Source organism: Talaromyces proteolyticus (assembly GCF_021365285.1).
Source record: "Talaromyces proteolyticus strain PMI_201 chromosome Unknown BGW36scaffold_9, whole genome shotgun sequence".
Taxonomy (NCBI): Eukaryota; Fungi; Ascomycota; class Eurotiomycetes; order Eurotiales; family Trichocomaceae; genus Talaromyces; species Talaromyces proteolyticus.
The window spans coordinates 498,403-519,551 of record NW_025764285.1 but is presented as its reverse complement, the minus strand read 5'-3'; the positions used below and the strand labels follow the sequence as shown (position 1 = coordinate 519,551).

Genomic DNA, 21,149 nt, shown 5'->3' with positions numbered 1-21,149 from the left:
CGGAGCGGAGTAGGTGGACCAATTAACGACCGATCGGGAAGGAGCCAAAAAACGCGTTCGCGCGTCACTGCTCCTCCTCCGCATTGCTGGGTGTCTTTACTATTTACTATTTACTATTTACTCTACCTGCATCGCCAGGCTCGCCAATGGATCTATAACTGGCATTATACCCTGGATATGGCCCAATTCTGCTTCCCACAACCCGTATAAGTAGCTCCACCATGACTGCAGCAGTCGCAACAAGCGAGGATTTCCTCCAGCCGCCAAGGTGGGATGTTCAGATGTTCTTTTTTGGACCACACTGACCAGCTGTTTATTCTACAGTGGCAAAGAATATCCCCCCCGATACCGCGCCCCGTCTGCCTATGCTCCCCTTCACACCTTTCAGCTACCAAAAGCCGACAACCGGCAGTATCAACAACAGTATGGAGACCTGTACTTCTTGCGCCTGGCTAAGCTGAAGCCGGCCGTAGAGAAGGTCGGCCGGGAAGCATGGGAAGGCTTTAACGTAGGCAGCACACAGTTAGTTCTCCATTGGGATGCTGTATTGACGACGAGCAGATTGCAGAAGAGAAAGCACGAAAAGTCGAACGAGTCCTCGATGTGCGACAGGGAGAGCTATGCTGGGTTGTCGGCACCGTCTATATGGACCTACCCTTGAAACCCAACATTCTTGACGACGTTGCACATGATGTGAGTTTGGTATTTTCTAGCTGTTGGATGGCATTCTGATCATCCCTAGAATTTTGCCGCCGCACCCCCGCCTCGCCTCACGTATCTCGACCCCTCCAATCCAGACTCCATACAAGTCATGTTGGAAGATGAATCGGGTCGCCTCAGACTAGCAGGGAGTCTGCTTCGAGCGACACACTTGGTAACAGGCGTTATCATTGCAGTCCTGGGAACGGAGAATTCGAACGGCGATTTCGAGGTGATCGATATCAAAGTCCCGGACCTTCCTCTGCAGCCACAGAGATGGGAAAGGGCGTCTACTGACAAAATAGACCAAAAACTGAATCGTGTTGAAAGCACGGCGAAATCCTCGAAAATAGCCTTTGTTAGTGGATTAGGAATGACAGGGTCTGCGGGTGATGGCCTGACCCTAGAACTCTTGACTGAGTATCTACTGGGATATACGGGAGTCGAGAGCGAAGAAGATACTTCTCCTACGAGGATATCTAGATTGGTTATAGCTGGCAATTCGTTAGGTGAAGTGGAAACATTAGTGAGAGATGTCGACACATCCAACAAGAAAAAGAATGCACCAAAGAAATACGGCTACGATGCCTCGTCTTACAACCCATCGCCCATTATTCAACTCGACAATTTCCTTTCCGAAATCCTTCCTTCTATCCCAATCACCCTGATGCCTGGCGAGAGGGACCCGGCCAACTTCTCGCTTCCTCAGCAGAGTATTCACCGCGCAATGCTTCCCAAGGCAAGGATGTATTGCTCCGAAGGCCAACCTGGGAGCACAGATGTCGAGCCTGGATGGTTTGACAATGTCACGAATCCCTGGGAAGGCTACGTTGACGGATGGAGGCTCTGGGGATGCAGTGGGCAAAACGTGGACGATGTGCTACGCTACCTCGACTTTTCTGACGAAGACGGCAACATCACCGAAGGCGAGGACGGGGAAACAAGGATACGTGTAATGGAAGCCATGCTCAAATGGCGCTGTACAGTGCCAACAGCGCCTGATACACTATGTAAGCCCAACTCTCATATCCCGAGTAAAAAACAACCTAATCATCTAAAGGGTGCTATCCATTCCAAACACACGACCCTTTCATTCTACAAGCCTGCCCACATATTTTCTTCGTTGGGAATCAGCCTCAATTCAGAACCATGGTGGTGGAGAGCGAGCCGACATTCCGGCTAAATGGAGCAGATTCAGACATGCCTGATGTTTCAGACGACCAACTGAACTCCCGAGTGCGCTTGGTGTCGTTACCGAAATTCCACGAAACGGGGGAGCTGGTGCTGGTTGATTCAGAGACACTGGAGGTTGAAGTAGTGAAGTTCCAGCTATTTACAGAAAACGAGGGAGAATAATCAATTACAATCATAATGAGTATAGGAATGAAGTCTATGGTCGAAAGTTATGGTAATGTAATTTTCACTGAATAGTCATGATAAACCGTTAAGGACTATGATAGAAACTTATACTACTAGCTTAGAAGCGCCCCTCCCGGGATCCACGCTATTGGCGCATCTTTATCATTTTCTCTATTAAATATTTTGTTCACTTTTACGAACAGCCCGCTTGCTGCAAACGATCTATCCATCTATACCTATACATAACTAAACTCATACCCAGCCTTCAAAATGCTGATCAACGCCACCACAGGTACCCCCTTCCCCCTCTATACATCACCCATCCACCCACTCATCAAGACTCCCACAGCTCTATCAACCTCCTCAACCCTATTAGTCCCATACCTCCCGCATCACGTCCCACGCTATCACGAATGGATGAAAAACGAGGTAATCCCAGCTCCTCTCATACATATACTGTGTACCGTTTACTAACCAACCCAGGAAATCCAACAAGCAACAGCCTCCGAACCGCTCAGTTTGGAAGAGGAATACTCCATGCAGAAGAGCTGGAGGGAGGATGCCGATAAATTGACTTTTATTGTCTGCTTAGCACTGCCACTAGCATCAGGTTCAGGTTCAGGTTCTTCGGAAAGCGAAGTAATACGATTATCAGATCAGTTTGATGGGCCGGAGCGGATGGTCGGGGATGTCAATCTCTTCCTGCGTATCGACGAGGAAGAAGAGGGAGACGGAGGCAAAATTGTAGGGGAACTCGAGCTGATGATAGCCGAAAGGCAGAATCAAGGGAAAGGGTACGGGCGGGCCGCATTGTTGGTGTTTCTGCGGTATATTGTTGAGCATGAGAATGGTATTGTTGCGGAATTTCTACGGACGGAAAAAAGGGCAGCAGCAGCAGCAGCTACGCAGACCAACAAACTAGATTATCTGAGTGTCAAGATCGGGCAGACGAATATTCGCAGTGTGCGCTTGTTTGAGTCGCTGGGTTTTGTTAGGGTGGCTGATGAGCCGAATTACTTTGGGGAAGTGGAGTTGAGGAGGGCTGGATTGGTTAAGGCTGGTGTTGAGGAGATGTGCACGAGGTTTGCAGTAAGAGGGTATCGGCAGTTGGAGTATAGAGCGGAGAGAGAGTCATGAAGAAATATTTTCAAATGTTTTTTTTCCTTTGATATCCATATATCACCACCTCAAGAAAATGGTGATGGAGTTGGAGAATCGTAGGATTCTCCGTGTTGCGAGTTTGCAAGCCAGACCATGTGAAAGCCTCGACGTAACTCGGTTTGTAATGTGATGGTAGCATTTGCCACATGCAAAGTTGACATGCCCTTCCTCGACCATTTTTATTTCAACAATTAAATGTAATCATGCACGTAACCCGGTCCTGTCCTCATCTCATCCAGCCAGTCCCAATTAAATAGACTTCTTCTTGGTACCCTTGGAGACATCCTCGATCTTGAGAGCTGTAGTCCATATCATTAGTTGACTTTCCCATTGAATTTCCCTCTGGTTTTCTTTCAGTCACGCACCTGGAGGCAGGCTCTGCTTCAGCTTGTCGGCCTTGTCGGTGTCCTTGAGAACGAGAGTGTACAAGAAGCGGTGGCAGCGGACCTTGAACTTGGTCTGGTTTGTCTTGCGGCTGCGCATGATGCGGGCGGCTAAAAGGGATAATTAATTAGCCAATGCTCATTCATTCCAATAGCAATATCTCAGTCATGTTTTGAGAGTCGAGTCGAGAATCGAGAATCGCATATCGCATATCGTATAACGAATGCTTGACGATAAAAATAGAACGAGGACAACGTACACGAAGCATCCTTCCGGCGGCAGATCTCAATGAACTGCTTGATATCAGAGACTTCGGAAGGCATGATGGCGGATTTCAGCGCGTGGACACGGAGGGTGAGGTGACTGAGATGGACGTCTAGGATCAGGATCTACTCCTGCTGGTCCAGCTGTTGCGGCGATTGAATGTGGGCTCCCGTCTGTAAATTAGGGCTAGGGTTTGGCTGTGGCGCGCGTCTGGCCGTGGGCTGGTGCATGTGGCGGTGCCTGCATTTAACCTGCTCTAGCCATATCCAGACTAGGCGCTGGCGGTATGGTCACTATGCTGTAGGCAGCATTCACATGTTTGCTACAGTATCCTTATCCCTCCTACAATTATTTAAATAGGATCTGGCAAACATTTAAGCAGTGTGAATATGCCTACTCAACTGGATAAAGCACTGAATTCCAAGGTACGCGAATCCACCCAGCCGACTATCAGCCAGCTAACCGTCTTAGAACCTTCTATTGGGTGAATCATTATATGAAAGTAGTATTATGACACGCGTTGATACATAGTATACAGGCTTCGCTGGAATCGTCACTGCCGTCTCCGCCTGGTCGATATGGGGAGGCGACCTGTTTCCCGCCGAAACAGACCCTAAAGGAGGTAAAGAAGGCGCTACCAATAATTGATGCTATGGTTCCGTCTGACGAGTATAGACCCCGAGCACTGGACAACAGAGGAACTGAAAAGATGGCTTCGAGCTGTAATCTGATATCCCAGTGGGAATTTCTTCATTCGACTAATCTGGTTGCAGAGAAACCTCCTGCCAGCAGACACGATAGCGCGGGACGAGCTGATAGAGCGTGTGAAAGCAAACCTGCGCCCGACAAGGAGCTCGTGATATCTTTGATCGGCACCGGGCGTGCGATGGACTTGTAACGGTTAATAGGTTTATATTGGCGTGGATTTGCCGTTTGTAATTATTTTCTCTCAATGTAGCCGTTTTCTGAAATGTTGTCATCCCCGTAGATCAAGCAACCAGCCGAAAGTTCTGGCTTTGAATAATCCAATCCTTCTTATTCTTCTCCTTACTCTCCACATTCGGAATCAGGACGAATGTCTCGCTAAACCCATGCTGCTGAGAGTCTTTCGCGCCGTACTGCACCGACCCACTGACCACGACCAACATAGAGACATTTTTCGCATTTGCCGTGGCGTTGTTTCCAGGCGTCGTCGTGGGATACGCCTTGTTGATGATCTGGCTGTCGAAGGAATTGATATCGTAGCGGGCGGAGGGTAGTTGGTTCGTAAAAATTTCTTCCACTGCGGCGCCGTCTGCAATGACGTTTCCGTTGAAGAGGATGTTTGTGGGAGTCGCGCTGTAGAAGCTGGCTATTGATTTCTTGTTTGTTGAAAGCGCCGAGTGATATGATTGTACGAAGTCAGTGGCGCCTGAGCTGTGTTAGCTACTGCTGCGTGTTGGAAAGCGCAGACATAGATACCTTCTGTAGACACTTTGGTCAGGAGGTCGTCTTTGGGAACTGCCATGGTATTGGTTCGATATTAAAGACTTGCTTGAGAGATAGTCGTGTCTGCGTCTACGACGACGAGGTGACGGACGAAGAGAGGGAGGGGACGCAGGATGTTTGCTGAGGGAAGGAGGAGAGCAAAATAATAGCCGAACATTATTATGGCGGGAGCTTTGGCCACTTCGGAGGTGCGACTTCTCCGCAACACCAGGATTCTGCTTCTATTATATTACGATCAACTGACGACTTCCTGCTGCACTCGCACAATGGGTCATTTACGCCCAGCCCTCTCATGGGCGTCGGCGTATCGAAACACGAAAACCCCATTCACCTGCGTTTCATGTCTATCACATACTTATAAACAGCGACGATTCCCGTCAAGAACACATGCAACGCAGGCGCATCCCAAAAAACCATATTACGTTACAACACCAATCTTCTACGTCAATGCCGGTCAGTCTGAAGCCAAAATTCACAAACTAGCATGCTAATTTTACAGCGAAGCCCCCCATGTCGGCCATCTATTCACTATGGTCACTGCGGACGTGTTGAAGAGATGGCAGCTCCTCCTCGGCAACACAGACGCGCAATTATTGACAGGCACAGACGAGCATGGCATGAAGATACAGAGGGCAGCACAGGAAGCAGGAATGGATACGCAGGAGTTTTGCGATATGAACTGCCAGACTTTCAAAGACCTAGCCAAAGCGGCGAACCTGAAGCATGATCATTTTATTCGAACTACCGATGACGCCCACAAAGATGCCGTCCGATATTTTTGGGAAATGCTTCGGCATCGGGGCTACATATATACGGCGAAACATGAAGGATGGTATTGCGTCAGCGACGAGACCTTCTATCCTCAATCGCAGGTGCAGGCCTCTCTCGACCCTGCGACGGGCAGAAAGATCATGGTAAGAATGCTGCCAACCTTGACATTGACATTTCAAAGTGCTAACGTGTCTAGACTTCTGTCGAAACTGGCAAGGAAGTTGAATGGTCAACAGAAACCAACTACCACTTTCGCCTGTCTGCCTTTCGAGACCGGCTTTTGGAGTTTTATAAAGAGAATGTAGACTGGGTATCACCCAGCCCCTATTATCGCGATCTATACAGCTCGATTGAATCTGGACTTCAAGATCTTTCAATATCACGGCCTGTGGAGCGTCTGTCCTGGGGGATTAGAGTTCCTGGGGACGAGACTCAGACTATATATGTCTGGTTAGACGCCCTCGTGAATTACCTGACCAAAGCTGGCTACCCGTTCACACCGGGGAAGGAGAGCGATCTAGGATGGCCAGCAGATGTGCAGGTGGTAGGGAAGGATATCATGCGGTAATTTCACTCCCATAAACGTTATTGATAAGCATCGATCTAATGCACCCAGCTTCCATTGCGTGTACTGGCCCGCGTTTCTGATGGCCCTTGATCTACCCCTCCCCCGGAAAGTTCTCGTCCACGGACACTGGACGATGAATCGGGAGAAAATGTCCAAGTCGACGGGAAACGTAGTGAATCCATTTTTCGCAATCAACCGATTTGATGTCGACACTATCCGCTTTTTCTTGACCATGCAAGGGCCGCTTGTCAGCGACAGCGACTACGACAATGACTACATCGTCCGCGACTACAAGAAATATCTCCAGGACGGGCTCGGGAATTTAATGAGTCGGACTATGGGCGTCGCGAAATGGAAGCCTCGTGTGAGCATCGACGCTGCTGCGGCTGGCAGTCTTCCTGCACCAACAGATCTGGACAAAGTGATAGAAGAAGCCCTTCATATAACACCATCCAGGACGAAGATGCACATGGACCTCCTCAAACCCCGGGCAGCCTTACGAGAAGTAATCTGGTTAATTCAAGGAGTCAGCTCCCTCATCTCTCTATCTTGCATAAACACCCGCTAACTCAGTCCAGGCCCAGAAATATCTGCACCTGAGCGCACCATGGCAGTACAAAGAAGACCCGCAACAAGCGCAGCGCATCGTGTACAACGTATGCGAATCCCTGCGCATTGCGGGGATCCTGCTCAGCCCATTCATGCCGCAAAAGTCCGCGGAAATTCTAGACTTTCTCCGGGTAGGCACGGATGTCTCAAAACGAAACTTTGAGGCCGCGACGTATGGGGCGGATTTCGAGTATGGTGAGGTTGAGAAGACGAGTAAGCTGTTATTTCCCCCGCTGTTGATTGAGAATTAGTCTTCTTATTCTATTATCTATTCATCATCTATCATTACTAGCTAGATACACCGTCAAAACATCAGCTGGCGGTGTTCCTATCGGCCTTATCATTGATCTACCAACACCAAATCGGGAATCAATATCCCGTATGATAGCGCGTTGATACGTGCGAGCACTTTTGTACAATAACACCATTAACTGTACCAATACATCATACCCAACATTTAACCGCACCATTACTACTATTCTTATTGTTATTAGTAACACTCGCATTGTACATGTTTCTTAATACGGCTATCACCGGAGCCCTCCAAACTATTACCCTATAAAATCGAGCTGATTGGATCGCGCCCGTAACGATCACTTCCCAGATAAAATCAATACAAAGTAATACATCATAATACACGATTCTAAAAAAAAATATCTAGGGGTTATAAAGGGCTTAGATGTGAAAAATACACGGAAAACGGTTTCACGTTTTTGCGCTCTTATCAACCCCCGTTTCCCTTCCCGCGGAGAACACCCCATAACCCTATGTTTTCCGTCCATCATCCTGATTTGGGCCTTGTTATTGGCCACTATCAGGGCGAAGTATGAGGGTGATGAAAGAGGCGAGAATGGTGGGTTGCGCAATTGATAAGGATGCAAGTCGAGATCTAACCCTGTCGTGTACATACATATCTGTTGACTAGACTCGCAGGTATCTAGACAAACATCAATACATCAATACATATCTTTGATCTTTTATTATTGCTTATTTTCATTATTATTCTCGCAAATTGTGTGTCTTGTTCAATTCATATTATTGCTAAAAGTATAATGGGCACAGCACAAGTCCATCCCTCCCTCGCCAGACGGAAACAGCAGAAACCATGGATCGAAACGCCGTTGGTTGAGTCGTCCGTTCTGTCCAAAGCAGCGGGATGGTAAGTCCTATATTAGACACAGTCGAATGACTCGAATCTAACTAAGCGGATGGTAGTCGAGTATTCCTCAAACTCGAGAACCTGCAACCAGGCGGCTCATTTAAATCAAGGTAGCCAAATCCCAAACCCTCTGTATAATGAGAAAAGGAGAGGTATCTAACTCGCGCAGAGCTATGGGAAACCTCATCTTGTACCACATCAACAGCCCGCTCAACGCCGGCCGCAAGCTGCACTTCTACATCAACTCTGGTGGCAACGCAGGGCTGGCGGCCGTCTGCGCCGCTCGCTCGCTCGCATACCCCTGCACCGTCGTGCTGCCCATGACCGCCTCGCGACTGATCATCGAGAAACTCACGGCGGCCGGCGCCACGCAGGTCATCCAGCACGGCCAGACGATCGCCGAGGCCGGCGTGTACATGAAAAACGCGGTCATGAAGGAGCACACGCCGGGGGCAGAAGATGTGGTGAAGATTGCCCTGCATCCGTTTGATCACGAGGCTATTTGGGAGGGAAATAGCTCGATTGTCGACGAGTTGGCGTGGCAGTTACCACCGGCAGACGAGGAGGGCGCGTTCGGGGCTGATGTGCTGGTGTGTAGTGTTGGGGGAGGAGGTTTAATGAATGGGCTGATTCAGGGGATTGGGCGGCAGCAGCAGCAAGATGCTGACAGGCCTGCAAAAGATGTGCATATTCTCGCCGTCGAGACGGACGGAACGCAGTCGATGGCTCTGGCGATGGCGCAGAAATCCCTAGTCACGCTGCCCAAGGTCACATCCATGGCGGTCTCGCTAGCGTGTGTTCGGGTCTCCGAGCAGACTTTCGAGTACTGCATCGCGCCGCCCCCAGGGATCGTCATTCACAGCGCGGTTCTCTCGGATGCAGATGCCGCGCGTGGATGTCTGCGGATTGCCGACGATGAGCGGATATTGGTTGAGCTTGCGTGTGGGGTGTGTATTGAGGCGGTTATTGGCGATAAATTCAAAAGTCAGAGGCAGAAGCAGAGGCAAAACCGGCAGAGGAAGAAGATGATCGGAGTGGGTGATGAAGGATATGGTGATGAGCAGGAGAGTGGGTTATTGCAGGACCGCTTGACACAGCCGATGTTCAATGGGTCGTCTATCTCGCTAGCCGACAGTGCTGTTGACAGTGCTATTGGGTCTGATGTAGAGAATGAGGCTGGTGCTTCGCTAGACTCACTGCCGCTATCACATCTCAAGCAGCTCGTCCCTAATCTAACACCGGAGAGCCGCGTCGTTATCATCGTCTGTGGAGGCAGTAATGTCACGACAGGATTGGTATCGGAGTGGAGGGAGAAGCTGGCTGATGGGTGGGTTTGATGTTTTTTCTTTCTTTCTTTCTTTCCTTTTTTTGCGTTTATTCCTGCGTTCCAAGTTGACCCTAATCGGGAGTAATTGATTCTGTATCTTGCATGTATGTACTTCAGCGTTTTACCTTTAATGACCCCATCTCGTCCAATTCAATCAATCATGTCGACAGTTATTTAACTCGAAGTTGCTACCGGCTTGATCTCGTTGATACGATAATCCCAGTAATTCCGACGTATCGGATCATACTTCTCCTTCAGCAGGGTAATCATCTTAACCGCCTCGTCAATCTTCTCCTGCTTTTGGTCCGTCTCCCCCTTCGCCTCTTCCCAAAACACATCCGCCAGCCACTCCACGGCCAGACTACTCTTGACATGAAAAACACTGTTTTCGCCATCAATCTCTTCGCTAATAAATCGTCCCGCAAACCCCTTCCACTCCGCCAACGGCCGACTCGCTGCCCTCAGCACCCCGCGCGCATACAACCACGGACTGCGGTTTTCCGGCGCCAAGAGGATCTTTGCCTGCGCGTAGTTGAGTTCGGTGTCAATAACGTCTTCATCGACGATATTCAGGCGTCCTTTTTCGCTGTTGCTGCTGCCCGCCATCCCTGCCTCTGGGCCTTCGCGCGGCGAGAAGCGGAGGAGATAGCGATGGTTCCAGGCCGAGTTGTTGCGGACGTCTGTGTTGAGGAGAGCATCGACATCGTCAATTTCGCGCTGTGTGTCCCAGAGGTCGAAATGCCGGACGAGCCATTGTCGGTACGTCCAGACGTGGTAGTTTTTGGAATCAGCGGCAAACATCTCCATGAGAAAGTCGAGTTCATTGGCGGGAAGAGTTGGGAAAAAAGTCCTTGATGAGAGGAGCAGTTGTCGATGGTGCCTATCTCTTTATTAATTATTGCTGTTTGATACTTGTACTCCGGCTTACCATATTTGATAGTTCTTGAGATATCGAAGCGACACTTTGTTTAGCCATGCAATTTCATCCTTCAGATTCTTCTGCAGTGCGAATAGAATCTTGGATCTGTACAGCCTGCACACTCATCAGCGTGAACTAGACTTGAAATAAACAGGTTATGATATACATACCAGACAGTATAATGCGCGGGATTCATGGTGATCACATCTTCCGTCAACCTCAGAGCTCGTTCTGACAGCTCATTTGCGGCCATGACGGCGCGCAGATAGGACGTGGCCTCGAGATACTCTGGACGATAGGCGATGGTGGCCAGCGGGATGATGTCTTCGCTGCGCTCGGAGCCGTCGTCGAGGGGAATCGGCGAGATGTCAGCCCAGTCGGGCGATGAAGCGTATTTGCCGTCCATTAGCAGTATTCGTATTTAGTATCAGTGTTCAGTATATTATGTGCTGTACTGTGTATACGTAGGTGAGTAAGAATGAGAGGACTGAGGGGGTGAGTGGGATAGAGTGGAAGAGGTTATTGCCAGGCGGGGAATCGCGCACTTGACACAAAGAAGTGCGGCTGACGATTCTTGGTTCGACCAGATTTCCAGTCTGGACAATGCCAATAACACGAGCTATTATTGATTGTCTGTCTAGTTAGTGTTCAATTGACAGTGACCTCGAGCCTCGAGCCCGTTGGATTATGGTGAGTCGTTCGTTATATGAGGAAGTGTGTCGGCCGATCATTAACTTAGTAAGTTAATATGCCGCTAAGAATAAGAAGTAGGAATTTCAGCGTTGTTATGAATAATTATTGCCATATCACCACCAATATTGACTGACAGCCCATAAATAAGAAGAGCAAAGAATAAAAATAAAGAAAGAAAATAAAAGAGAAATCGACAAGAGCAGGATTCGAAGGGACAAGGATAGGACTTGTCGCTGGATCGGAATTAGGAATGTTCCGAGAGTCATGGCACGTATTATATAAGCAGACAGGTCTTAGGGTTAGGGTTAGACATCATACAATCCGCTCATTATTCTCACGAATTCGGTCTACGTGCAGTCAAACCATTGGATATGATTTCTCGAAGGATTAGATGGTCTATCTGTACGTTGACTGAGCTTATTTGCTGTAGATGGACAAGATGACCATTTTAGCCATTACACCGCTATATAGTCTGCATAGGGCACCCTGTTCATGAAACGGAGACTATGTCTGCAAAATTAAGTTGAATATTAAATTATGTCTATTCTAATCTTCATAACTTGATTATACAATGGTAGACTGAGGTATCATATGCCAATGTTTTCATCAAACCTCTCCTATGCTTAGTTATTCTTTCCCGCAACTGCACAAATCTTTAAGCTCATTTTCAATTCATCTATGGAATTGGCGCGTAGAAGCTAAACTTGTTATCCGGGTCGTACTTCTGCTTCAAGGCATGCAGGCGCTCTTGACGCCACTTCTCACTGCCGTATAGCTGCTGCGACGTCTCATTTCCGTAAGCGTAATTGACGTATGCGCGTATGTCTTTGTAGCCACTGGCTTCGAAGAGGACGTTGCGGAGCTGGTTACCCAATTCAGCGGCCTTTTGATCGAGTGTTACATTGGTAGGAATGTAATTTATGAGTGGGGCAGCAAGGATATTCTCGCTGCGGAAAGCGAAAGCACTCTGGCTGCTAGGAATGCTGTGCACAGCCTCGACGGAATACCCCTCAAACATGAGAATTGAGTTGCTAAAGGCAGAAGATCCGCGGATTGCGGGTGCGTAGATGTCCCATGCTCTCCTTTGGGCCGCAACGTTGTATCTTTCAAGATAGATGGGGAAACGGGGGTTGGCGAACCCAGCCTTCTGGCATGGCGGAGAATCGAGGGCGATGCCGGTCCATGCAGCGAGGTCCTTGTAGGTACCTGCCTGACTTTCGGCAGAAAGCGGTCCAATGTCGTGGAAAGGCTTGGTGTATGCCTGGTCAACGGCCTTCACTCCCTCTTGGATGATGTAGAACACGATGACGGGGTTGTTAGGGTCAGCATCCGGATTGTTCAGCCAATATGACCAGTTTATGACACCCACGGGCTGGGTACCATTCTTCACAAGATAGTCGTTCGCAGCTTGGTAGACAGCCTCGACCTTATCACCACTGAAAGTGAGTGTGTCGATAGCCCAGTCACTGTACTCAATATCGTATATCTTAGTAGTGATAGAAGTCACAATGCCGAAATTATGGCCGGCACCCTTCATCGCCCACCAAAGGTCGGAGCTTGCGTTGATGTGGTTCAAGGTACCGTCGGCGAGCACGACATTCATCGAAACAAACTGGTCCGAAACGAGTCCATGTTGGCCTTGAAGCCATCCATGCCCCCCACCAAGCGCCGGTCCCAGATAACTGACACATTCACAGGTTCCAGTAACTGTCTGCTTTCCTGCAGCCCAAAGTTCGTCGGTTACCACCTTAGACATCGTTCCGCCACCGATCGTAACTGTCTGTCCGTCGTCGGCGACTTCGACGCTGCTCAACTGGTTTAGGGCGATTCCGACGCCATGATCCATCTTGCCCAAAGAAACGAGGGCTCCATGGACACCGTTATATGCGAGGAAGGGAAGGTCCTTCTCGTTGGCGAATTTCACCTAAACCAGTCGTTGGCACCTGTCTGTACCTGATTGGCATATATAGAAAGAGAAGAAAAAGCTTACCGTCTCGACAACGTCGTTCTCAGTGCCAGGCACGACCACGACATTCACCTTCGGCTCGTCTAGAGCAGACCACCGCGTTGTGACATTCTTGAACCCGGTCGACCCCGGAAGATACACAATGGCAGAGCCTGAAAGCTTGTTCCTAAGCTCCGTCAAGTCCGTATCGTCATTTGGGCAAGAATTCTCCGCGAGATTTTGGTAGGCAGGCGGAGAATTCTGGCAGGCCGCGACGACAGCCCAAGCCGCAAAGGCTGTGATCACCTGCAGCTTGAGACGATACATAGCTCAAAAACGAATGTTCACGAAAAAAGCACAAGCATAAATGCCCAGGTAGTCCTCCTTACGTGCAATAGGCTGAAGAGGTCAGAATAAAACGGACGGGTTGAGCACCTCTGCCGGAATCCTTGAAGCGACCCAGTATTATTGCAGGTCAGGTACAAACGGAACTGGTCCGAGTTAGCTTGATAGCAGGGTCCAGAAGTATTTTGTATGTGGCGTGCGCTAATCCGATTAGTCTCACTAGAATATCCTTAGCGCTGCAAGTAACTTTCTATACCCACCTCTCTTATATGGCCCCTGCCGCTCTGCAACGTGTCTGAGGGGCTGGCTGCAGTCTCAGAATTTCGCTTCCGATCTCTGGCTTCTAACCTACCCACAATGCTGGTTCTCAATACTCAATGGCGAGTTGAAAATCGCTCAACCAGGAGGTTCGTCCGCGGGCCGAGGAATCTTCCTTGCATCACGCTAAGCAGAGTTACATCAGGTGTTTAGCGCGATGAAAAAATCCGATCCCGATCGTTCGTTTAATTACCTGCAGGTCGTTCCATGGTCGAATCGTGGTCCGCGTTGAAACTAAGGAATCTTGGCCTGTAGCCTTGCGATGATTAGTCGCAAATCGGGGTGGAGCAGCGCCGATAACCTCAGTCCGTGAGGTGCTGGCGAGCTCCGTCAATGTGGTTGGCTCAAGCGAACATGGTTTGGGATCGTCGAAAACGGAAGCCCTCCGAAAGCACGTAATCTTGGCATCAAGCTTGGGAAACGATTAACGCACAAATCTTTAGCCTCTTTCTACGGCCGAGCTTTAGATAAATAGAAAAAGACTAGGCAGCTAGCCAGCCGTAGAGCAGATGGCCAGAGGTCTACCGTTCTCAGCTTTCCATCTTCATGGACAAAAGTCCTCACTACGCTGATCCGACCCGGTATTCACAAATGCCGGCCATCATAGCGTCTGCTTTAGAGGCACGAGATGCCGCGTCAGATGCCCGTAATGGCACAGTCGAATTATGGACGCTATATTCAATCGGCGTTGCGGTGACAATTCTCAGAACATACGCTCGGGGGAGAACCGTTGGCTTGAGGAATCTAAGACTCGACGATTACCTGATATGGGTCGCGATTGTACGTGACTCTACTTGATTCTACGTTGACTTCCTTGGTCACTGATTTTCAACCCATGCAGATCTTTTACACTGCACAGACAGCGCTTGCATATAGCGTGGGCAATGTAGCTCATGGTCTCGCGAACAATAGCATGACAGCCGCCCAACGGGCTGCCCTGTCCCCCGAGAACCCAGAATATAATTCAAGGTACGTCTCATTACAATTGGAAAAGTTTCATTGCAATTGGAACGGAGGAGCGAATTTACACTCGAATACTAACCATTCTCACTAGGGTGATTGGCTCTAAAATTCAAATCGCGGGCTGGACTACTTATACGGCATTAATCAATTCAATCAAATTGTCCATGCTGGCATTTTACGTTCGACTAATGGTATGATTATCACCCATCTCCGACAGCCTATAGCCCTCGACGAGCGATTAACACTATATAGGAGGGTCTTGGTCGGCGTTATCAAATTCCTATCTATATTGGTTGGTTTCTTGTCATCGGGAGCTTTCTCGCAAGTATCATCACAATCTTTGCGGCATGCCAACCATTCCACAAAAACTGGCAGATCAATCCAGACCCAGGCAGTCAGTTCGAACATGGTCTTAGCCTATCTATATCTGCTAATTGTGCCTCTAGACGTGTGTCAACCAGCCATTTCGAAGCCGGTCATCGCAGTAACATTCGCCGCAAACCTTGCCACCGATCCATACCTCATTTTCATCCCAATCCCCATGCTTTGGAAATCTAGTCTGAGACTCTTGAAGAAGATCGCGGCGACTATCGTACTTAGTGCTGGTGTCTTTGTTCTTGTCTGTGCCACTCTTAAGAGCGTCTTCCTCTTGGTGGTGAGTCTCGACCCTGTGACATTGTATATCCACCTGCTTGGGGTTATTTCTCTAATTCTTTTGCTTCTCTATAGAATCCAGACAACGGCGCACAACTCGCCGACGAATGGGGTACCCGAGAGACTTTCGTTGCCGTCATTACGACTAATCTTCCAATGGTCTTCCACCTCCTCAGAATTTGGCTCACCAAAGTTTTCGGCAGTCGCTTTCAATCATCTCAGAAGACGTCTAAATCCCCTTTGGACAATTTTCGGGGTATTAGCGGTAGCAGCTATTATGGCAATCGTAAAGGTCGCAGCCCTGCGGCTTCGAATCCTGTCACCATTGGCATGACATTTACTGAGAGTGAGGAGCGGATGATGGACGATGTTAGGATGCAGAACTTGAAGACGGCTCCTGCACCTACATCTGGCGACCCATCCTCGAGTGCTATCGTGGTCTCAAACCAGATTGATATTACCCATGAGACTCGAAGCAGTCAACACAGCGAAAATTCGGAACAAAATACCCATAGGGCATGGTAAAGCCAGGGCTATCGACGAAGTTGCCGAAGTGAATATATATTTCGTGTACTATTACCACACCTATTCGATGATACATTTGGTTCGCTGTTGTCGGTAGGCTGTACGAGCGACTTTTGACAGGGGGGCTCTCACAGTCCTGCGCAAAGCGCTTGGGTCGTTTTATCGCACGCAAGCTACAACACGACCCGCTATACCCAGGATCCAAGGCAGCCCTGTCAGGAACAAAAATAAGAGAAGCGCGCGCATGGAAGCCGGCTCAGCGACAGTCGTGGAACATCCATGGCACGCATCTCCACAAGTTGACGCTGCTACCATTGTTTCGCTCCCTACCAACAGCCGGCTAAGGCCTATGATAGACCTTGGCAATTCCCAAGTCCCACTGTACCATGGCCGAGAAATGGGACCAACTGCTGGGCCCTGAGCGGGACTAAAGGAGTTTGGAATCTCCACTAGAATCTCCACTCGGAATCAGAAATTTCCATGGGACTGAGACATGTAAAACCTAAATAATTTTCTATTCACCTTTCATGTACGATATACTTTGTTTATGCATTCTATGCGTATTTAGACCTTTATGCCGAAATTTCGGTCTTCGGTCTTGGATGTACCATCCGATACGATGGCAAGACGGAAATTACTTGTAAATAAATCTGAATCGAAAATGCCTTGAAGCAGAGTGGAATAGAAAATACATTGATGCACGTGTACTTAAAATGATGGATGGGTTCAAACGACCCTCATGTGTCGCGATAGATATTCAAGATATTCAAGATATTCAATAACGATTAATTCTCAACCAAATACCCGAAAGGTAGCATCCGTTGAAAGGACAGCTATTGTTCAAGACGAGACACGATGCGAAATTTGGGAACCATTCTGGATAGAGAAGGTTGATTGCGAACTCACGCTGCTTTTGCGGTAAGAATGTCGCAGCTCTCGTTCTCTTTGTGCAAGCTCTCTGGCTGTTTCCTGCTTCTCATGATATCCCAGCGCAAATGCTACACAATCAGCGAAGAGAGCCTGTCCGGGATAAACGACCACATCCTTTCCAGACTCCTCGGTCGCAGTGATAGAGGGGAACAGACAGAGTGTGTGAGCATGTTCAATGGAAATATCCTCGAGGCATGTCACCATTTCGATATCTTTCAGAGATGCTGCTCTCCATTTCTGTCCGCCCTTGTTCTCGTTCGGTGGATCGGTTGAGATTACGATCCTGCAAGAGTCTGTTTTCACGGCAGACCACAAGCTGGTTGCGTTGCTGATAACCTCAGTCAATCTCATTGCGAAATTATCCTTTTTTTTAGGGTCGATAATGGGATCCAACACTTTCATAGTATTGGACACGAGGTTTCTCTGCGGCTGCTCTCTGTCTAACAGTTGTATGCAGAGACCGTCTAGGATCTCATGGGTCATATTTCGCCAAATTCCTTCTCTCTCAGGATTGATTTGGGCATATTTTCGAGACATCGTGTCAAAAGCAAATTTTAAACTACTAGGGTCTGCAAATTCTCCCATATGATCACAGGGGAAAGACTGCCAGATATGGCTATATAGTTGTGAAGAAATAAAGGCCTGTGTGCCGCGTCTCCAGAGATACTGCGCCACAGTAATATTCCTTGTTGGTACAAACTTGAAGAACTCTTGTTCTTCGAGACTCGTAGCCTCTACAGCTAGCTGGGATCAAAGGTGTTTGTGTTAGTGAATAACTTCATGTTCAAGTTGATGATTTTTCACTCACTATCTGATCATCATTCATAGGGCCCGTGATGCAATCAAAAACCAATTCTTCTAGCCTTTGATGCAGTTCTGCGAAATTTGCCTGACTTGGTGACAATGTGAGAATCTCATATAACGAGAAATACATCGCCTGACTTACTAATAATCGATGCCATGGCTCTGGATACAGAATCTTGATTTTTCTTTGTCCAGGTCTGATATTAGTCTTCTAGTTTCAGCCATCAATGTATCATTGCCGACTCGAAGATCCTGGGCCGTCTGTTTGGCCTTTTCGCTTTCTTCCTTTAACTGTACATTGAGATCTTTGGTTTTCTTTTCTGATTTTTCGATCGAAGCTAGATTAGCCTTCCAGTTATTTCTTTCTCTTACCATCTCCTTCTCAAATTCCTTATTTGCACTTTCAGTTCTTTTTTTAAACTCATTTTCCATCTCCTGCCTTTCAATAAGAATGGCTTTCCTCTCCATGACGAGCTCCTGCCGTTCTCGTTCTGTTTGCTGTTTAATTCCATCTAAACCCGCTATTTCCTTTTCCAGTCTATGACATTTTTGCCTTAAATCCTGTAGCTGTTGTGTTTCCACGGCATTTATAATCTGATTCACCGTTTGCTGTAATCTTTCATTTTCGGCCCTGAGTTCGATTTCAGGCCGAAATACATCAGCGGCATTGGCAGCACTAAGATTTAGGAATTGTAGCACTCCTACAAAGTCAGACAGATTCTGGAATGTGTCGCTGAGGGTTAGAAGTTTGGATGTCTTAATATCATCCAGACCGAGGCTTCGCGCTTGGTCCACCGGAGGACCATTTTTGGCCACACCATTGTTGCGGGCCGAGTGAGAAGAATTATCTTGTTCAGATTCGTTATCTCCGGATGATGACGAACCATGTCGTTTAGCCCGTTTTTCTTTGCGGCGTTGGTTTCTCTCCTCCGCCTGTTGCTTTTCTCGCTTGTTCGGCATTCTTCTATCATCAACTCCTAACTTCTGAACAACAGTAAGCCTCACTGGGAAGGAAAATCAAATCTAAAAGCTGGGAAGATACCCTAGTAAATGAGAAAGAGACTAGATACTTCTGTCTTGGAAAAAGTTTCATTTGATGTTCAGCTGAGAGAAAAATGGACGACCATAGATTGCTTGGACAGATCATATTTTCTACAAATGGGTGGGATTTATTAATTATCTCAACTTTTCATCAGCCTTGTCTGGTAAACCTTCAAAGCAATGCATTTTTTTTTATCAGTCTGAATGGCTGCCTTGAAAACCAGGATAAATTCAAGCGTCCAATCAAAAGAGCATAGTATCAACACCAAATTCGCTAAAGATGATTAGTTTGCAGCGCCGCAAGAACTGCATGCGGGGTTATGACAGTCTTTCTTTCTGACTGGAAACACGTGTAAAGATACAAGATATGATATATGTGGGTGCCGTTTCTTTTTCCTCCAATTCCCAAGTCATCTAAAAGATACGAGCCCAGCAGGGTGGCAGGAATGCTCGTGAACTATGTTACACGGCATTTGAAAATGAGGGGGTTCACCAGATGTGCGGCGCTGCCTCTTTCACTATTGATGGGTACGAGAGGCTAGAGTTGAAAGAAAAAGCAATATGCCAGTAATTCCAGACTAGAAAGCATATTCATGGATCTAGTTTCTACTCTTTACCATCGGCTTCCCACGCGGCTGACCTCCCTTAGATCTGTATTGAAGCGCAAAAGCTCAGTCAAAGATAACTCCCAAGATTTTGATGTCACATCTAAGAGCCAAAGCTGCTCCATTAACAAGACTTTGTACCCAGATTTATTTAATTGAATAGCTTTACGAAAAGGATTGCTTAACGAACCATTTTTCTCCATTGAGAAATCAAATCAACTAGTCGACTAACACAACATGCAATGTGACTGACTCATTGTTAGGAATCGCGTCAACCACGACCAATAAATTCGTATGCCACGTTTCTAGGCCGACATTTCGGATTCTCGCTTGCCGGTTGGAAACGCTGTGTTACCCCAAAAACAGCGTACTGATATTATATTGTGGATCATCTTAAGCCGCGAACACGTCACCTAATAATGATATGCAGGTTGATACAACTATTCTAGAGCTATCTATCTACTTTGTTGTTCCACTTCTTAGAAACTGATGGCTTATAACAAGATATGTCAGTAGATCCACGTAGTTAAGACTAAAGGTGATCGTGTTTCAGAAACACTGGGCAACTCCTTCTGGGTTTCTTCCCAAGTGATGCTGTATCTATTTCTCTGTCGATACCACTCCACCTTCTGCTAGCGACACCAAAATATTACCAATATGCCTTCCCGAAAAGCAAGATCAGGCAAGCGGTGGTCGATGTATCCGTCTTTTCATGATGCAGTATCGCAACTTCTAAAAGAAAATGATCTTTACTTTGGCTTCTATGAAACCGATGATCCTCGAGGTTGCATCCAGGAATATGACACAAATATCATGGGCCGATTTGTGTGTCGCAACTCTAACTGTGGCCAGAAGGGTTGGTCAAGTAAAATGATTGCTATCACCATTCGACTGTACTATGAAGACAGATACAACGCTAGAGTTTATCACCAACGTTGTATGACCTGCAACAATCTCAGTCAACCGATTCTGAATGAGTCTTATGCCGAAAGAGTTTCCTATCGTATCAAGAAGTGGAACGGGATACAAATGGAACGACCGTATTATTCAGGCACAAGCAAAGGTCCACATAATACAAATCTTTGTGAGGGCTGCAAAGATGGTCATTGCAGTGCGCTAGGTTCGCATCGGGTTAAGCCAACAATCTAGTTAAAAGGTGGTTTTAGATGTGGTAAAATATGCCAGTGCATGTTACAGTTGAATGGAAGAAATTTGGCAGTGTGAAAAAGGGCTCTGCCATAAACCGAGAACAAACCGAGAACAACAAAGTGAAGTCTGTATGCTAGGGTAGCAAAGGTAATGACATATGAATATCAAAGATGCAATGAATACAGTATAAATAGAAAATAATGAAATCAAATCAAAATGGCTCTAGATCAGAAAGAGTTGGACAGAAAGAAAGCCAATGTGTAAATAATTTTCAAATACAAATAAATTACGTGAAGAAAGCAAAGCGGCACCATATTTATTCATGCAGAACCACTCACGTATCTGGTATATGAGCAACTTCATGGTCCCAGGATGCGACATTGATTGAAAGGAGAGAATACCACGATCTCTACTGTCATAGATTTAAATCATTGTAGCCTTAATTCTGAGAGACTCAACTGTTTACATC

The 21,149-nt window shown here is 47.5% G+C and overlaps 12 protein-coding genes across 12 annotated transcripts; 7 read left to right on the top strand and 5 right to left on the bottom strand.

The window, feature by feature from the left end:
- The first annotated feature begins 85 nt into the window (after positions 1-85).
- Positions 86-2,213, top strand: BGW36DRAFT_409350 (putative DNA polymerase delta subunit 2). Its single transcript, XM_046219103.1, has 5 exons — positions 86-268; positions 325-508; positions 562-693; positions 743-1,709; positions 1,760-2,213. Exons 1-5 carry the CDS (start codon positions 222-224, stop codon positions 2,053-2,055), a joined length of 1,626 nt encoding a protein of 541 aa, XP_046069377.1. The 5' UTR covers positions 86-221; the 3' UTR covers positions 2,056-2,213.
- A 25-nt stretch (positions 2,214-2,238) lies between these two features.
- Positions 2,239-3,303, top strand: BGW36DRAFT_209474 (GNAT domain-containing protein). The gene is made up of 3 exons (XM_046209914.1): positions 2,239-2,350; positions 2,408-2,487; positions 2,542-3,303. Exons 1-3 carry the CDS (start codon positions 2,329-2,331, stop codon positions 3,193-3,195), a joined length of 756 nt encoding a protein of 251 aa, XP_046069376.1. The 5' UTR covers positions 2,239-2,328; the 3' UTR covers positions 3,196-3,303.
- Positions 3,304-3,331: 28 nt separating this feature from the next.
- Positions 3,332-4,138, bottom strand: BGW36DRAFT_209447 (putative 60S ribosomal protein L38). Its single transcript, XM_046209913.1, has 3 exons — positions 3,863-4,138; positions 3,585-3,713; positions 3,332-3,518 (listed from the first exon to the last, which is right to left on the bottom strand). The coding sequence occupies exons 1-3, from the start codon at positions 3,924-3,926 to the stop codon at positions 3,469-3,471; spliced, it is 243 nt and encodes an 80-aa protein (XP_046069375.1). The 5' UTR covers positions 3,927-4,138; the 3' UTR covers positions 3,332-3,468.
- Positions 4,139-4,256: 118 nt separating this feature from the next.
- On the top strand, positions 4,257-4,727 carry BGW36DRAFT_429737 (uncharacterized protein; the record flags this gene model as incomplete). The annotated part of the gene is made up of 5 exons (XM_046220733.1): positions 4,257-4,292; positions 4,339-4,351; positions 4,406-4,489; positions 4,543-4,589; positions 4,641-4,727. 5 exons carry the CDS (start codon positions 4,257-4,259, stop codon positions 4,725-4,727), a joined length of 267 nt encoding a protein of 88 aa, XP_046069374.1.
- Positions 4,728-4,856: 129 nt separating this feature from the next.
- BGW36DRAFT_300260 (putative nuclear transport factor 2 domain protein) lies at positions 4,857-5,374 on the bottom strand (the record flags this gene model as incomplete). The annotated part of the gene is made up of 2 exons (XM_046211610.1): positions 4,857-5,278; positions 5,329-5,374. The coding sequence occupies 2 exons, from the start codon at positions 5,372-5,374 to the stop codon at positions 4,857-4,859; spliced, it is 468 nt and encodes a 155-aa protein (XP_046069373.1).
- A 247-nt stretch (positions 5,375-5,621) lies between these two features.
- BGW36DRAFT_398977 (putative methionyl-tRNA synthetase) lies at positions 5,622-7,554 on the top strand (the record flags this gene model as incomplete). Its single annotated transcript, XM_046218475.1, has 5 exons — positions 5,622-5,808; positions 5,860-6,269; positions 6,323-6,690; positions 6,743-7,220; positions 7,273-7,554. 5 exons carry the CDS (start codon positions 5,622-5,624, stop codon positions 7,552-7,554), a joined length of 1,725 nt encoding a protein of 574 aa, XP_046069372.1.
- An 801-nt stretch (positions 7,555-8,355) lies between these two features.
- BGW36DRAFT_300443 (tryptophan synthase beta subunit-like PLP-dependent enzyme) lies at positions 8,356-9,799 on the top strand (the record flags this gene model as incomplete). The annotated part of the gene is made up of 4 exons (XM_046211623.1): positions 8,356-8,462; positions 8,519-8,572; positions 8,632-9,534; positions 9,598-9,799. The coding sequence occupies 4 exons, from the start codon at positions 8,356-8,358 to the stop codon at positions 9,797-9,799; spliced, it is 1,266 nt and encodes a 421-aa protein (XP_046069371.1).
- A 164-nt stretch (positions 9,800-9,963) lies between these two features.
- On the bottom strand, positions 9,964-11,114 carry BGW36DRAFT_300669 (protein farnesyltransferase alpha subunit; the record flags this gene model as incomplete). Its single annotated transcript, XM_046211645.1, has 3 exons — positions 9,964-10,669; positions 10,718-10,822; positions 10,879-11,114. The coding sequence occupies 3 exons, from the start codon at positions 11,112-11,114 to the stop codon at positions 9,964-9,966; spliced, it is 1,047 nt and encodes a 348-aa protein (XP_046069370.1).
- Positions 11,115-11,910: 796 nt separating this feature from the next.
- BGW36DRAFT_418418 (uncharacterized protein) lies at positions 11,911-14,023 on the bottom strand. The gene is made up of 2 exons (XM_046219421.1): positions 13,392-14,023; positions 11,911-13,325 (listed from the first exon to the last, which is right to left on the bottom strand). Exons 1-2 carry the CDS (start codon positions 13,671-13,673, stop codon positions 12,078-12,080), a joined length of 1,530 nt encoding a protein of 509 aa, XP_046069369.1. The 5' UTR covers positions 13,674-14,023; the 3' UTR covers positions 11,911-12,077.
- Positions 14,024-14,600: 577 nt separating this feature from the next.
- On the top strand, positions 14,601-16,151 carry BGW36DRAFT_301477 (uncharacterized protein; the record flags this gene model as incomplete). Its single annotated transcript, XM_046211688.1, has 6 exons — positions 14,601-14,789; positions 14,851-14,978; positions 15,064-15,163; positions 15,225-15,366; positions 15,419-15,627; positions 15,702-16,151. 6 exons carry the CDS (start codon positions 14,601-14,603, stop codon positions 16,149-16,151), a joined length of 1,218 nt encoding a protein of 405 aa, XP_046069368.1.
- Positions 16,152-16,991: 840 nt separating this feature from the next.
- BGW36DRAFT_463357 (uncharacterized protein) lies at positions 16,992-18,845 on the bottom strand (the record flags this gene model as incomplete). Its single annotated transcript, XM_046222209.1, has 3 exons — positions 16,992-17,825; positions 17,890-17,974; positions 18,028-18,845. The coding sequence occupies 3 exons, from the start codon at positions 18,843-18,845 to the stop codon at positions 16,992-16,994; spliced, it is 1,737 nt and encodes a 578-aa protein (XP_046069367.1).
- Positions 18,846-20,188: 1,343 nt separating this feature from the next.
- Positions 20,189-20,680, top strand: BGW36DRAFT_361543 (zinc-binding domain-containing protein; the record flags this gene model as incomplete). Its single annotated transcript, XM_046214284.1, has 1 exon — positions 20,189-20,680. The coding sequence occupies one exon, from the start codon at positions 20,189-20,191 to the stop codon at positions 20,678-20,680; it is 492 nt and encodes a 163-aa protein (XP_046069366.1).
- Positions 20,681-21,149: the final 469 nt, after the last annotated feature.